This window comes from Chaetodon auriga, chromosome 6, assembly GCF_051107435.1.
Source record: "Chaetodon auriga isolate fChaAug3 chromosome 6, fChaAug3.hap1, whole genome shotgun sequence".
NCBI lineage: Eukaryota > Metazoa > Chordata > Actinopteri > Chaetodontiformes > Chaetodontidae > Chaetodon > Chaetodon auriga.
Window position 1 is genome coordinate 7,692,257 of NC_135079.1, and position 14,964 is coordinate 7,707,220.

A 14,964-nucleotide genomic window follows, 5' to 3' on the forward strand; every position below is an offset into this window, starting at 1 on the left:
GTTTTCTGTGGTCATGTAGCAGCAATGTCAAAAAATATTTGTGTCTTTCCACAGCATAGACAGCCAAGTTCCATGAAAACATCATCTTTCCAGCAGAGAAATTTCCCTTTAAACTTGTTCTGCTTAAAATTTATAAAACACCCACATTAGGAGCAACAGACCCACAGCGGAGCAATCCCAGCGCTAATAGGATGTTTTTGTGAAACTCACTGCGACTAAGTTATCGCCCAATTGCATGTAGTCTTTGAACAGCAATTAGACCTAAATTCTTTCCTTTCATGACACATGTGGTGTGTTTGTGCTATCTGCTCAGGCGGAAGAGTCAGCAGGCGGAGAGGGAGTATGAGAAGGTGAAGCATCAGCTTGAGAATCTGGAGGAAAGCGTGCGGGACCGCTGCAAGAAAGAATTCACAGGTACCAACAGTGCAGCAGCTGTGCGAAAGCTCAGCAATATTACTAATGCACCACGAAGGATCCATGTTTCTAAGAAGTTATAAAGTAATGAAGTGCTTCAGAGCTCTTATTACATTTGTTTGATGTATTGTACTGCAGTGAATTAAATGAATTTTCCTGCTTAACATCACGTTATCATCATTATGAGAGGCAGTTTTGCAGTAACAGTAATAGAAAACAATCTTTCACAGCTGAAATAATTTTCTCTCTCTTCTCTGCCTCTCGCAGCATAATGATTGAGACTGATGAGCAGCACACAAATGACAAAACCTGCTTATTAAAAAGGAGCGAGGTACTACTTTCTTGTTTCCTTCTTGCAGACTTGATGATCGAGATGGAGGACCACACCAACGACCTGAGCGAGGGGCGGATCCCCTTCCTGGACTACAAAACCTACACAGACCGCGTCTTCTTCCTGCCCTCTAAGGACGGCGCCAATGATGTGATGATCACAGGAAAGCTAGACATCCCAGAGGCTCGGCGGGCCACAGTGTCTCAGGCGCTCAACCAGTTCTCCAACCTCCTGAACTCCAAGACCTTCCTCATCAATGTAACTGCACTGCACATGGGTGTATCAATGACGTGTCATTATAGGCTGATAATGCCTGCATACACAGAGTTTACAGCAGCGTTGTAAAGCTGTGCAACATTAGCATTGCGTCTTAGCCATGCTAGGAGCTGGCCTCTAGGGATGTCCGCCATGTTCCAGACTAAAAGTCCTCAGCAACTATTTGAATGGATTGCTAGCAGCTGACATGGCTGTAGCCCTGCTTTCATTCAGTTTAAATTACATACAATAAACTGCATTTGTCCAGTTTATAAATTATAGCATACAGTGTACAGAAAATAGACATAAAACGTAGGCCAGGCATGATTTTATTTTCCGGTGTTGTTTAACAGACTCCTCTCAGCTCATTAAATTACTGATGCATATGAATGTGTGTTCATGTCCTTGAGTGTGTGCAGGGACATCTCTCTCATTTGGAGCTGCTCAGAAATAGAAAATACAATTGTAGCATTGTTTCTGGATAAACTAACCGGCCTTTTTCATCCTAATGAAGAAGTGTGCAACAATATGCCTCTTTTCTTTTGTGTTTTAACAGTTATGTCAGGCTGCGGTTACATAGGCAACCCTCCTCAAGTATAGCGGGATAAATTAAGTTATTTAAATTCACTTATATTTAACAAAATCACAAGTGTGGAATTACCTCCCGCTACAGTAAAGCTGCACACTCCCCTTCTTCTCTGTTAGCTTTAAAAATGTGCCTTAACCACAGTCAGTGTACTGTGAGCTCCTTTATATCTATTCTAAACTCAGGCTCTCTTCCCCTAATTTAAGGACTTTGTCATGTTTAATTTAGTGGAGTACAGTGTTTGGAAGTGAGAAGCAGAAGACATAGTGGAGGGAGACGTGTGAAAATTCCTAACAATTCGATATTGCTGGCACAGAAACAGCCTCTGAGGTGTTAACTGTAAATGTGTGGGTGATTCCTCTTCCACTAATTGGTATCTTTTCTAAGCCATGATATTTTACTGCGCAGAATTGAATTTACCTTGATGATTATTGTTTTCACAAGCATTAGTCTTTTGATTATTTAAAGGCATATTATGCTGGATTTGCTCGCGTGTGTATGTGGGCTTCATCAGGATGATTAATTTAGCTCGTCATTTGCCTCTTTCCTTATGTGTGTGGTGGTGTGCTTGCAGTTTATCCGTACCCTGGAGCGCAGTCATGACTTCAACGCCAGGGCCAAGGTGTACTTTGCCTCCCTGCTGACAGTGGCTCTGCATGGGAAACTGGAATACTACACTGACATTATGAGGACGCTGCTGCTGGAGCTGATGGAGGAATACGTCCACAGCAAGAACCCTAAACTCATGCTGCGCAGGTGAGTGAGGAGCAATTCAGTGCTGCTGCTCAGTAGATACTGCGGCAGTCAGATATGATGCCAAAACACCACTGCCAAGTTTGATATCGACAAAGTTCTGTACTGCTAAGATTTCATGGCAGCTGCATGACTTGGATGCTTTTTAGCTGTGCTAGCAGAGTCGTTCTGAGGATGCCAGTGTCGGTTGGTCAACCACTTTGATCCAAACTGAAATATCTCACCAACTACTGGATGGATTGCCATGAAATGTTTTGGACAAATGTTCATGATCCCCACTGACTTTAATGATCCTCTGACTTTTCATTTAGTGCCACCAGCAGGTTGATGTTTAATATCTCAACATCCACTGGCTGATTTTTACACCAAATTTTGTGCAGACATGCATGTTTCCAAGTGGATAAATCCTCATAACTTTTGTGATCATGAGGTTGGTATTTTTTGTGTCGGAGAGATGTTAGCACTCTGTACATCCTCACAGAGCAGCTGGCATGGCTTGTTTTGCCCTGCGATTGTCAGGTGTCTGTATTTCTCAGCTCTATAATCAGAGTCACTCCATATCCAAACTGTGGCAGCAGTATTTTTTAACATTGTAGGAGGACTGGGATTCACTTCAAGATGCAGTGGACTGTTTCATTCTGTTGCCATGTTTTGTGTTGAATTTTGCACTGACTACTGTAGTCCACTATCAAGAGCCAGACTGCTGCTTGATCTATTCCAGTCCTCTTCCTTCTGTTTCTCCTTCTGTTTTTTCCTCCCTTGATTCCAAGCACAAAGTGTTGGGTGATTCTTCTTTCGCTGTTCCCTTTCAGCATCTTTTTCATCATCTTATCCTATAGCTGTTGATCAGTGGAGCGCGGGCGGAAAATGACTTTGGGTTCATAATGTTTTTGATTGTTGTTTATAGATAAGACAAATTGTATTGGGTTTCTGTAAGTTGCTTTTGGGTGAAATCCTGCAATCAGGACATTTCTGGTGAGAAATGACATTTGTTCTAATGTTTGGGCTCTTTTTAGTGTATAAATGAGTTCCTGCTGTCAAATTTGATCAGAGCAGTCTTCTTCAGCTGAACTGTAAATCACCTGCACGACTTGAGCCGACATCTTATCTCCCCCAAATTGTATTTTAATAATTCCCCTTTTCACCAAGAGGACAGATCAGCTGTAACATGATAAAAATGAGCTGTGCGTCCTTTAAAATTTACAGAAAAAATAATGTTGTGATTGGCATGAAATTATAACTGATTATTATTTATTGTTAAATTAATTGGTATTTTTAGGCACCTGCCAAATACTGCGGATGTTTTTCTCTGATATTGTCTAATATTAATTGCTCAATCGTTTCTCCCTTGGCAACATCTCTTAATTCGTGTGTAGCATTAGAGCTGTAAACATTCATCTGACTAATTTGAAATAAATAGCCGTCAGAAAAGAATCTCCAATTTTGGTGCTCTTTGTTCTTTACCCTTCACTGTAATGATCATGTCAAGGTCAAATGCACATGCACTGGCGGCTGCCTCAGTAGGACCCGCTTGTCTGACAATGCAGTCGCTCATCACTGCTACGATGGGGTTATATGATCTGAACTGTCTGCTGTGCTTAGGCACGCTGTGACTGGCTGTTATGCAAGTACACATCTTAATTATCCCCCAATGGAGAGCCTCATTATGCTGATTAGGCCATTGTGCCAACATAGGCCCCCTTATATACAAGATATCTAATTAGGCATGCTAGCAGCAAGCAACGGGCACCACCAGTGGAAATCTGACATGAGGACGGGCGATCCGTCAAGTGACCGGTGACATGGGTTTTGAATTAAAATACCCTGTCACTGTCAAAGTGTGCAACATTTTCCCATGTTGACATTTTGTAGATACACTGTTTTAAAAAAGTAATGTGTCACATTTTTCAAGAGGATGCAATGAAAATAGCGCATAGTTAGCATTACCTGTCATTCAACTTCAACTTTATTGTCCCCAATGCAGCTACAGCACACAAACTTAAACACATGAACTTACAACATAAAACATTATAAATACATAAAATATATTATATCAATTCAGAGTTAAAGCAGCATGATATGACATAACAAACAGCATCAATACACCAAAATGACTCCATTTCATTCTTATAATATTAAAACCTGCTCATCTGATGTGTTTTTTTCAGGTCAGAGACAGTGGTGGAAAGGATGCTGTGTAACTGGATGTCAATCTGTCTGTACCAGTTTCTGAAGGTAACATTTTGGCTCACTTAAAATGTATTAAATGTAATAAGTTAGCATTTTTCTTAACTCTAGTCAAGTGAGTCTTAGCATATACGAATATTTCTTTCAGATTGGCTAATTAATTCAGGAGTGATTTGTCTTTTCTGCTTGGTTTACTAAATTGCTAATATTGAAAATGTGTGTAATGGCATGCCACAGCTTTCAACTGTGGGTTCATGGATTTCTCCATTTCTTTCATTAGTGCTCAGTATTGATGATTTGCATTTATTTGTATTCTAAACTGCACTTCACAACAATTAGCTTCTTGACAACATCTGAGATGACTTCTAAATGGCTCTGTGTGTGTGTGTGTGTGTGTGTGTGTGTGTGTGTGTGTGTGTGTGTGTGTGTGTGTACCAGGACTCTGCGGGCGAACCCTTGTACAAACTGTTCCGAGCCATCAAGCACCAGATCGAGAAAGGGCCTGTAGATGCCAGAGTGAAGAAAGCCAAGTACACCCTCAATGATACCGGCCTGTTAGGCGACGATGTGGAGTACTCTGTCCTGGTGAGATGGATTGACACACACACACACACACACACACACACACACACACACAAAATAGCCCGACATAAACACTCATGCATATAAACTCTGAAACTCAGTATCAGAGAAAATGCACACACTGCTTTGAGATTGCACGGTGTTTTGTGCCTGGTGAGCAACACAAACATGCACACACACACACACACACACACACACACACACCGTGCAGTTGCCATGGCAACCAACAAAAACCCCACAGGCGACTGCCCGCTTTTGTGTGACATCCATTTTCAGTGTCACTGTTCTTGGCTCAGAAACGACACGGGCGACACATTCCAATATAGCAGCACAAATGCATGGCTTCGGTGAAAGTACTACAAGTCGGTACAAGTATAGAGTACAAGCCACCTCCACAAACCCTCCTCGACCCTCCAACCTGCGCCTGCTTTTAGCCCGTCACGCAGCTTTTCAAGAGTCAGGAAAAGCTTTCGCGTCTCGCTTTGGTATCGTGTTTCAATAATGGAAGCTAATTTGAACACAGCTGTTTTCTGTTAAAGTCAGCACAAATAAAAAGACCCATGGGTAATGGCGTCGTCGAGGACAATTATCAAATTAGCCTGAATTACACGTCTCCTGCCGTGATGGATCGCCTTCTGTGATTGAATTACAGAGAGAGAGAAAAAACCCAATGAGCTAGATTTCACAGGCGGACACGGTGTTTCCTATTGGCTTCATTTCACAGCATGCTCTTCCCATTCACCTGAAATGCAGACGGGTTTGTGACGGTTGCTAATTCGCCTGGATTGCCTGCCACCCCCCCCACCCCCCCCGCCTGAATCTGTCGACTGGTCGGTTAGTTATTTCTGACAGAGTGACTGAGTGTGGGAGGCGAGGTGGGTCAGAGTTTGCTCCCGCTGCGCCGTGGTCATTAGCCGGCCAAGGTGACAGGAGTCCTCTCAGGTGTCACTGCAGCGCGCGTGTTGCATGCGTGTGCTTACAGAAACCCAGTTGCCATGACGACAACATCCTGACAGAGTGTGTGTGTGTGTGTGTGTGTGTGTGTGTGAGTGTGAGTGTGTGCGTTTGTGGGTGGGTGGCTGGGTGCTCTGGCCATGTTTGAATATTTCTGCATATTTCTCGTTTGTGTGCGTAAGTGCCTTGTTCTGCACACATGGCATCACCACGTGGGCTTAATCTGATGTTTTTGTATGCGTGTGTTTGCCAGACTCTGCAAGTGCTGGTGCAGGGCGAGGGTCCGGATGTGACGCCCGTCAAGGTACTGAACTGTGACACCATCTCGCAGGTGAAGGAGAAGATCATAGAGCAGGTGTACAGGAACCTGCCGTATTCCCAGCGGCCCAAGGTCGACAGTGTCACATTAGGTGAGTAAATGAGGGCCATCTGAGAGGAGGATGAAGTGAAAGAGAAAACATAATGATGAATAATGTAAAGGTCACGGTGAGTGGTGAGGGTGTCAGACTGCAGAAGGCATTTCTGTCCTGACTGAAATGCACTTTTAATTAAATCAGAATGCATTTATCTAAATAAGCAATTGATTATTTCATTTTAACTTTATTTAATAGATTACTTTGCAGACGATCTCTCTCTCTTCCTGTCTCTATTTGTGAAATATAAAAGCTTATTCAGTTATTCAGTGTCAGCAGCATAAAGAAAGCCTTCATCCCTAAACAAAGTTTTACTTGCTACTGTAGTCAGAAACCTTGGGGACTTACTTGAAAGGCTAAAGCTCTATAGACATTTTCCAACATCAAAGCCATTTTTTATTCCCACGCATGCTGTAGATCTCATTCCTTTATACATTTTAGATAAGCACAGATCCGTCTTCTTTCATGGTGAATCAGAAAGATAACCCCCTTATTATTTGGTGGTACTTGTAAATGAATCATACGTCGCAGATGGTGTTGAGCTCAGGTCTGCAGTGAAGTCGGATGTTTCAAAATTGCAAATGTTGGGAGTGTAAATCACAGTTTAGAATTAGATTTGAATTATTCAGACAATACTGAGCCGTCACTTCCTCACCCAAAATTAACTCAAGTGTGTCACTAAATCCCAGGAGAGAGCTGGGCAAACAGTAGGATGGGAAGTGGATTTATTTAAGACCACATTATTACAGGATAGCATCAGGGAAATAATGATCCATGATGAAATAAATGCAATCGGTATCAAAAAAGATAACAAAAAAAAGCCCCAAAACTGCTGAAGTATGGCAACAATTTCGCAAACATTGCATCGCAGCTCCACCCAGCAGAGGTAATTTAAACTCTGAGTGACTTTCTCTTCCTGCCTTCACCGCAGAGTGGCGCCCGGGCTCAACAGGGCAGATTTTGTCAGATCTGGATCTGACTTCCCAGAAAGAGGGCAGGTGGAAACGCATCAACACACTGGCGCACTACAACGTGAGTACTGGCAAAATTGATGAAACATATTAAAAAGCCTGAAAATAGCATGGGACGTGAGGAGGCGGAGGGGAAGTAAATAGCTGTATGTGGGCGTGTGGATGTGAATGGGGTTGCCTATTTTCACGCCATTTCAGTCACAGTCGTGCATATGAAATCTGTGTCTGCTGCACATTTACAGACCAGCACACATCATTTAATTTTATGATTGATACTTTTGTGGGCTCATTACCACAAAATTGTTAAATGGTTAATTTCTATTCCTTCTACCACCTGTCAAATCGACGAGCAGACGTGTAAACGTGTAAAAATGTGTTTTTTTCTGACTTGCGTGGTGATAACAACATGCCAGCATTCATTAAAATTGTCTGGCAGTGTGCTGTGAATTTGATTTTGGCAAAGATAAATAAAGTGCTCACTATAAAATCGTAACATCCCTAGTTGAGTCCAACTGAGGACCTTTGTTGCATGTCACCCTCCTCTCTTTCCTAATTTCTTGTCAGCTCATAAAAGAAAAGTTTTTGGGATGTGTCCATCAGATGTGAAGCTGCAGCCAGCAGCCAGTTAGTTAGCATAGCATGAAGACTGGAAACAGGGAAACAGCTCGTCTGGCTCTTTATTAGTGAGCTTCAGGGGTGCTGAAAGGCCTATTCTTCTACTGCTGAGCCAGACGAGCTGTTATCCAGTTTCAGGTCTTTGTGCGAAGCCAACCAGCTGATGGCTGTAGCCTTATATTTAACAGCCAGGCATGAGAGTGGTATCAATCTTCTCATCTGACACTAAAAAGTGACAGTTGAATTATTCCATAACTTAGAAAAATACATTTAAAACATCCCCAGTGGTCTAAAATCACTGTAGACAATCAGTCAAAGCATGACAAAGGCATCAACCCCACAGCTTGAACCAGAAACCAGCTAAAATAAGACATGAGAATCTGTGACTGAAAATCCTCCCTTTAGACTGAAAATCCTCCCTTTAGACAACAAAAGTTTGCTAGTCAGTGCATGAATGTATAACAGTGTAAGAATGCATAATATTGGTCAAGATGTGATCCGTATGTGAATATAAACCGGAGACCAAACAGCAGACGGATAAGTTAGCAGCAGGCACGTGAACGTAATGGAGCATTTGGTGGAGACCAAAAACAGAGCTGAAAGAGAGTGAATTTTGGATGTCCATTCATCAGGTGGCCAGAAACACGACTCCAAATGAATGATGGTGTTGCTCTGTAACTACTGGATGCATGAATAAGCAAATTTTCGCTAACATTCAGTAATTGCGGATTTATGAAGCTTTAAGAAATGTGTGAGCTCTTGCATCTTGAATGAATGTGAACAAGATGGAGCATTTACAAAAAATATGTTTCTGCAAAGGCGCAAACATATTTCCACATATCTGTGTCCATAAATCATTTTCCCTCAGTGTTTGCCTTCATCGCTTTATTAACATTTTTTGGTTTCTCATCACCAGGCAGTACAAGTTTCTGGTCAGGGTTTGCTCTTGTCACCTTTCAATGGTGACAGAAAGCCACTAAATCTTCTTGGCACTATATTGATCTTTGGAAAATAAAGGTCACTCACAAATACCCCCTATTTGTCCTGCTTTTTGGCCACTTAAATCCCCTTCTTTCAAACGTACTCCTTTCATCCTACCTGCCGGTGTTTTGCAGTTGTGCTTAGAGGACAGCCTTACAGCCATAGATTCATTGGCTGTGCCAGGGTAGTGCTAATCATAGTATTTGTGGGGTCAATAAAGGGTTGACGCCAAAGAAAATGGCCTGTAAATACCCCAATAAAGACCCCCTGTTGATCTCCACTCAATCACATTGATTATGAATTAGTTCTGGGCCACTAAGAGACACCGCTGACCTCAGTCGCAGTACCAATTAAATTGAAGATGTGTGAAGCCAGTATGTCTTGTGTGTGTTTTCTGTCTAACAAAAGGCTCTTATGTGTGTTCCAGGTGCGAGACAACGCCACATTAGTCTTGTCCAGAGTGTTTCACACTCAGCAGAACTATGACCAGAACCAGGAAAACCATGAAGAGCGTACGTGCCTCTAAATGCACACATATGCACTCTTGAGCCCAGACAAGCAGAGATCAGGTGTACAAATGCTTCAGAATATAATACATGCCTTTGTTTCTTCTCCCTGGGGCTTTTGGCAACATCCCCTCTCTAATTTACCATGCAAGCTGTTTTATGTAAAGCACACTTTTAGATTATGCTGAAATAATATGCACTTTTATCTGCTGCCTTTTTATGTGCATTTCAGAATAGTTGAGTGTTTAGCATTTCTATTTGGATATTCTTTCTGCATTCAAATTCAGTTGACACCCTCTCTTTTTATCATCTGAATATGTTCTGTGAGAGTGTGCATGAATAAATAAGGAGTCGGATTATTAGAGGAAAGTTAAAAGTGTTGTTTTTCCTCCTGATAGGGAATGCTCTGTTGGAAGATGACAAGGTGTTTCACTTGGTGAGGCCGGCAGACGAACTGGATGAGATCAAATCTAAACGAGGAAGCATAAAGGACAAGTCGATGACCAAAGCCATTACAGAGATCTATCTAACGCGACTCCTCTCTGTCAAGGTGCAAAGACGGAATCATTTACTCGCTCAGACGTTTGTTAAGTAGTTATTCAGTTTTACCGACTCTGCCAAATAGCAATTTTAACTTTTCCAGGAAGGGTTTTCAGTTGAAAAGCCAACTTTAATTGATGGCTTCTAGGTTTGGGTGGGCTAGAAAATGCTAAAAGACTCTCAGAAAAGCCTGAATATCTATAAACACATTACGTGCAAATAGCTCTGTCTCAGGGCCTTGATATTTCTGGCTCTGCTCTCCGTCTCTGCCCTGTCTCACATTATTTGTGGCCCCTTTCAGGGAACACTGCAGCAGTTTGTGGATGACTTCTTCCGCAGCGTGCTGTGCTCTGGGGCTGTGGTGCCACCAGCTGTCAAATATTTCTTTGACTTTCTGGACGAGCAAGCGCTGAAACACAACAATGTGGATGAAGAGACCATCCATATCTGGAAGACTAATAGGTAAAGCACTGCCCGCCTGCATACACTGAAGTTTTATTGGTATTTTCATGGAATTAGTGGGGAAAGAAGTGTGAAAAGTACGACGTACATCAGTGATTCGAACGAAGAAAAAAATATGATTCTGCCACACAAATTTCCATAATTTTTTTGGAATATTCTCTAATATTTGCTTTTTTTTCAACTTAAATTTATTCGTGAAAGATTTGCAACATTAAACAATGGCAGTCAAAAAAAGGACAAAAAAGAGTTTTGTTTTTGTTTTGGGAAATTTATTCACATTTTTCCATCATTTGCTTGCGGCTCCATTCCGATATCACAATTTTTTGTCTTGCACACTGTCAGTTTTCCCCATGTCTTCTAGTTTGTCCATTAAGAGGGTTTTTTCAACAAGCATTAGCCACTGCTTCTTTGTGGGGAAAGCTTCCATCCCCCAGTTCCTCGTAATAGCTTTTTGCACATTTCTATGAGCAGTATTTTAACAAAATATCTGTCACGTCTGATTCTCAGAGAAGTGTCAGAGATAAAGTACCGTACAGCTCATAGAGATCTTATATCCTAGAACTTGTAACACTGTACATACCATCTGCCAAAAGCCAATTATTTTCTGACTTTTCCAAAAAACACACTGAATCAAAAGATCCACCGTCTGTGCAGCTGCTTACTTCTCACCTTTGGTGTAGTAAAGAAAATCAGATTATTCAAGGAGAATTCCCTTTATGACTGTCAGTTGGTGGATGTATGGTGCATCACCCATGTACATTTTCTGGAATCTCAATGTTTCCCATTATTTCCCTTTTCTCATTTGAAATATTGGGTAATTTTGCCTCTTTGGGGCACCTAAGTTATTTAAATGAAACCATCAAGTTTAGAGAGGAAATTTCTCTTCGGTGAAACTGCTGATGACTCATAGACATCTGCTCAAGCCAAAAAAAGTTGGGTAGTGCTGGTTTAATCTTTGGCAATGTGTTCTATTTTATAATCTTATCAAATGTTTTTTTTATTAAAAACTGCTAAGTATACCTATCGTACGTAGTGGTGGAAAATGCACATTATTACCCTTTGAAATGTAGTGCAGCACAAGTACAAAGTAGCATGAAATTGAAACACTCAAAACACTCTCAAAATCCTTCAGATTTGTACTTAAGTGTAATACTTGAGTAAATATACTCGGCACTCTCTGGCTCTGACCACTAATCCTGCCGCCTGAGATACAGTAACTCTCCAAGAAATAAAACTTACTTATCCAAGAAAGAGCTGAATACAAATGCACAATATCAGCTCGCTTAGTTTGCATTCGCAATCCCCCTGCTCCCATGTGACATTTAAGTGCATAAATTAGTGTCACGTCGGCTGAGGCTCAAGCATACAAGACGATGTGTTGCATGTAGATGCCAGTGATTGACGTAAGGCTGGCAAGAGAGCACCCACACAAGGACAGGAGATGAGCGATTTAATTACTTACTACACTCCACACCACATTCTGCATCCACCCGTTCTGTTTATCAAATCAACTGAGGGCCATGTATTAAATATGAATGTGTGTATGAGGCACAACAACAAACAAACATGGTAATTACGTCCCAAGCTAATTTAATTCTGTGATTATAGCAACATTGCTATTTTTATGCTTCTATTGTATTCTCACGGCAGCCTTCCCCAGAGATATTGCCAAACCAGTATGAATTTTACACGGTGTGCGTTTCGTGTCTCAGATGGCGGGACATTCGCACCGATCAGGGACGAGAGGGTTTTTCTTTTTTTTTTTCTTTTTGGAAACTACTGTATTTTTCTTTTGAATTCGCAAGCTGACATGAGGTTGGAGAGAAGTGTATGTAGACTGTGTTTTCCCTATTCAGAGGGGAAATTAGCGAGAGTACTCGTGCATTACATTATGCAGTCACTGCTTTAGGTTGTTTGGCTGCATGAGAACTTAAAAGGTCAAAGTTCTGGTGTTACTTTAGCATTTCTAATCACTATTTGTTAGAATAGACTAGCAACACTGAGGGTTTCTCCGTGTCTTATTGAGAATAAAAGTCTTCTTCATGTTTTTCCATTTCATTTTCTTTGAATGGCAATGATTCTCTGAGAGGTCAGTATCATAAGAAATGGTAATATTAAGTGACAGTCAAGGTTACTGTTCTGAATAAACTGACACCTACAAGAAAGGCTTCTCTCCATCCCTGTCATTATCGTGCACTGCACTCAGTTGCACCTCAGGCAAGTGCTCTCACACATGAAATGCTTCCCTGACTCAAATGAATTCATAGATGTAATGTGGTAGATGAGATTTTTTCCCCGTTCTGAAGCAAAAATAATGAAAACAACCTCAACAATGGACCGCTTTCTCGCCCTTTTCCCTGTGCAGCCTTCCTCTGCGGTTCTGGGTGAACATCCTCAAGAATCCCCACTTCATCTTCGACGTCCACGTGTCTGAAGTGGTGGACGCATCGCTCTCTGTCATCGCCCAGACCTTCATGGACGCCTGCACCAAGAGCGAGCACAAACTCAGCCGGGTGAGTGGAAACAGGGAGGAGGAGGAGGAGGAGGAGGAAGAGCGGGAGGGAGGAGGTGTGAGGTGAAAGAGCGAGACGGAAGATGGGAGAAAAGACAAAGAAGATTAGAACAAAGTGGATTACATGAGAAATAAAAAGGAGTGAGAAGAGGAATGTCAAAGGTCAATCAGTCTAAAGTGCCATTGTTTTCACTGTTGTGTCCACTTTTTGTCTCTAGGACTCTCCAAGTAACAAACTACTCTATGCAAAGGAGATCTCCACTTATAAGAAGATGGTGGACGAGTAAGTCTATCAGCAGTTTGTAATATTCTTTGAGTCTCAGTTTAAAACACTTCTTGTGAAAGGTTTGCCAATATTAGTTACATAATGCAATGATTACCCTGTTGTCTGTTGTGTGTGTGTGTGTGTGTGTGTGTGTGTGTGTGTGTGTGTGTGTGTGTTTAGCTACTATAAGGGCATCAGGCAGATGGTACCTGTCAGCGACCAGGACATGAACACACATCTTGCGGAGGTGTCACGGGTGAGAAACACAGCTTTCATTTTCCTTGCCACTTAAATTAGGCTGCTGAAGTTATAATCCTTAAAGATCTCAATCCTTGTGGATTTTTGTAAAGTTTAGCTCCTCAGCAAACACTCTCTAGTAGACACTTTGTCATGTGTTGTTCTAATAAAGGAGTTTCTCAGTAGTCGCCCCTCTTCTGTCAGTGCCATCAGTAGAGTCACCTACATGCAGCAAGAGGGTTACCTCACAGAGGAGGTGTGCAGCCTCAGCTCAGAAATCGTTTACATCCACCTGTCATTATGCACGTTTTCAATTTGTGCATAGAAGTGCAAAATTTGGAAAACACTTCCAAGTTTTTACACTTGACTGAGGTGCAAATGTTAGTATGAATCATGTGACTTAAACACCCACTGAAGCTTCTGTTCCACCGAAGAGACCAAAAATAGAGGCGGATGAAACATCAGTTCTGTGTGAAGGAACAAGGAGACTGTAACCTTCCTCAGATTAAAACATAAAACAAAAATAAATGCTTACAGTAAATTGTTCCATCATGTTTTCTCCACATGGTTTTCAGTTATTTGAGGTTTGACTGGTACACTTTGAATTACATCATATTGTTGCACCGCCTTTCCTCTGTAATGGTTTAATGGCACCCAACCTGAGAATTAGCTCCACTGTTAATCTCAAATAGCCCCCTCTTCATATCTGGCACTAGTTAACGATAGTGCGTAGAAACACACATTCATTTGCATTTTTTTTTGTTGATTGTCAACATTTGCAGATGTGTTAGAGTGAACAGTAACACTGGATTACATGCATGGGTGGTTTCCTGTGAACTGCTTGTGCACAGGTAGACAGTAAAACATTAAGTGTGGGAATGGTGGACTCTGCCACAAACAATAAAAACTGCTATGCATAGAGGTCATTTCTGAATGTAAATGCATTGAATGGCTATTGCTGAAAAATCTGGACCATAAATGGTATAAAAACCTGGGTTTTATTTCATGAAATGTCTGTCGGTTACTAATATGAGCATTCCTCTTTGCTTTGTCTTTTTTTGTAGATTGCTCATTCAGCTCTCAGCACTTTTATGGTTTAGTTACATTTTCTCTTTAACCTTTAAATTGTTCTTTATGTTCTCCAGTCTCACACAGACAAACTGAACACACAAGTGGCTCTCCATCAGCTTTACCAGTACGCCAGCAAATACTATGATGGGGTAAGAGGACCTTCTCTTTCCTATCGCACCCAAAGGAGGCTATTCCACTGAATGCACTACTGCCCACTATATTATTGCTTTTCCTTTTTTCTCCCTTCACTCTTGATATGCCAGAAGAGTGATTGTATGAAATTTTAATTGAAAGCATTTCTGTGGGATGTGAATTGGAAAATTGCTCTG

At 41.5% G+C, this 14,964-nt stretch overlaps 1 protein-coding gene across 1 annotated transcript in view; it reads left to right on the forward strand.

The window, feature by feature from the left end:
- plxnb2b (plexin b2b) overlaps positions 1 to 14,964 on the forward strand; it is a 121,518-nt gene that overhangs the window by 103,105 nt on the left and 3,449 nt on the right. Inside the window, exons 23-36 of the mRNA XM_076733620.1 lie at positions 314 to 414; positions 774 to 1,003; positions 2,161 to 2,342; positions 4,508 to 4,574; positions 4,965 to 5,111; positions 6,316 to 6,472; positions 7,407 to 7,507; positions 9,470 to 9,554; positions 9,947 to 10,098; positions 10,390 to 10,550; positions 12,916 to 13,063; positions 13,281 to 13,345; positions 13,508 to 13,583; positions 14,710 to 14,784. Coding sequence (XP_076589735.1) covers positions 314 to 414; positions 774 to 1,003; positions 2,161 to 2,342; positions 4,508 to 4,574; positions 4,965 to 5,111; positions 6,316 to 6,472; positions 7,407 to 7,507; positions 9,470 to 9,554; positions 9,947 to 10,098; positions 10,390 to 10,550; positions 12,916 to 13,063; positions 13,281 to 13,345; positions 13,508 to 13,583; positions 14,710 to 14,784 — 1,747 coding nt within the window. The remainder of the gene's footprint in view (positions 1 to 313; positions 415 to 773; positions 1,004 to 2,160; positions 2,343 to 4,507; positions 4,575 to 4,964; positions 5,112 to 6,315; positions 6,473 to 7,406; positions 7,508 to 9,469; positions 9,555 to 9,946; positions 10,099 to 10,389; positions 10,551 to 12,915; positions 13,064 to 13,280; positions 13,346 to 13,507; positions 13,584 to 14,709; positions 14,785 to 14,964) is intronic.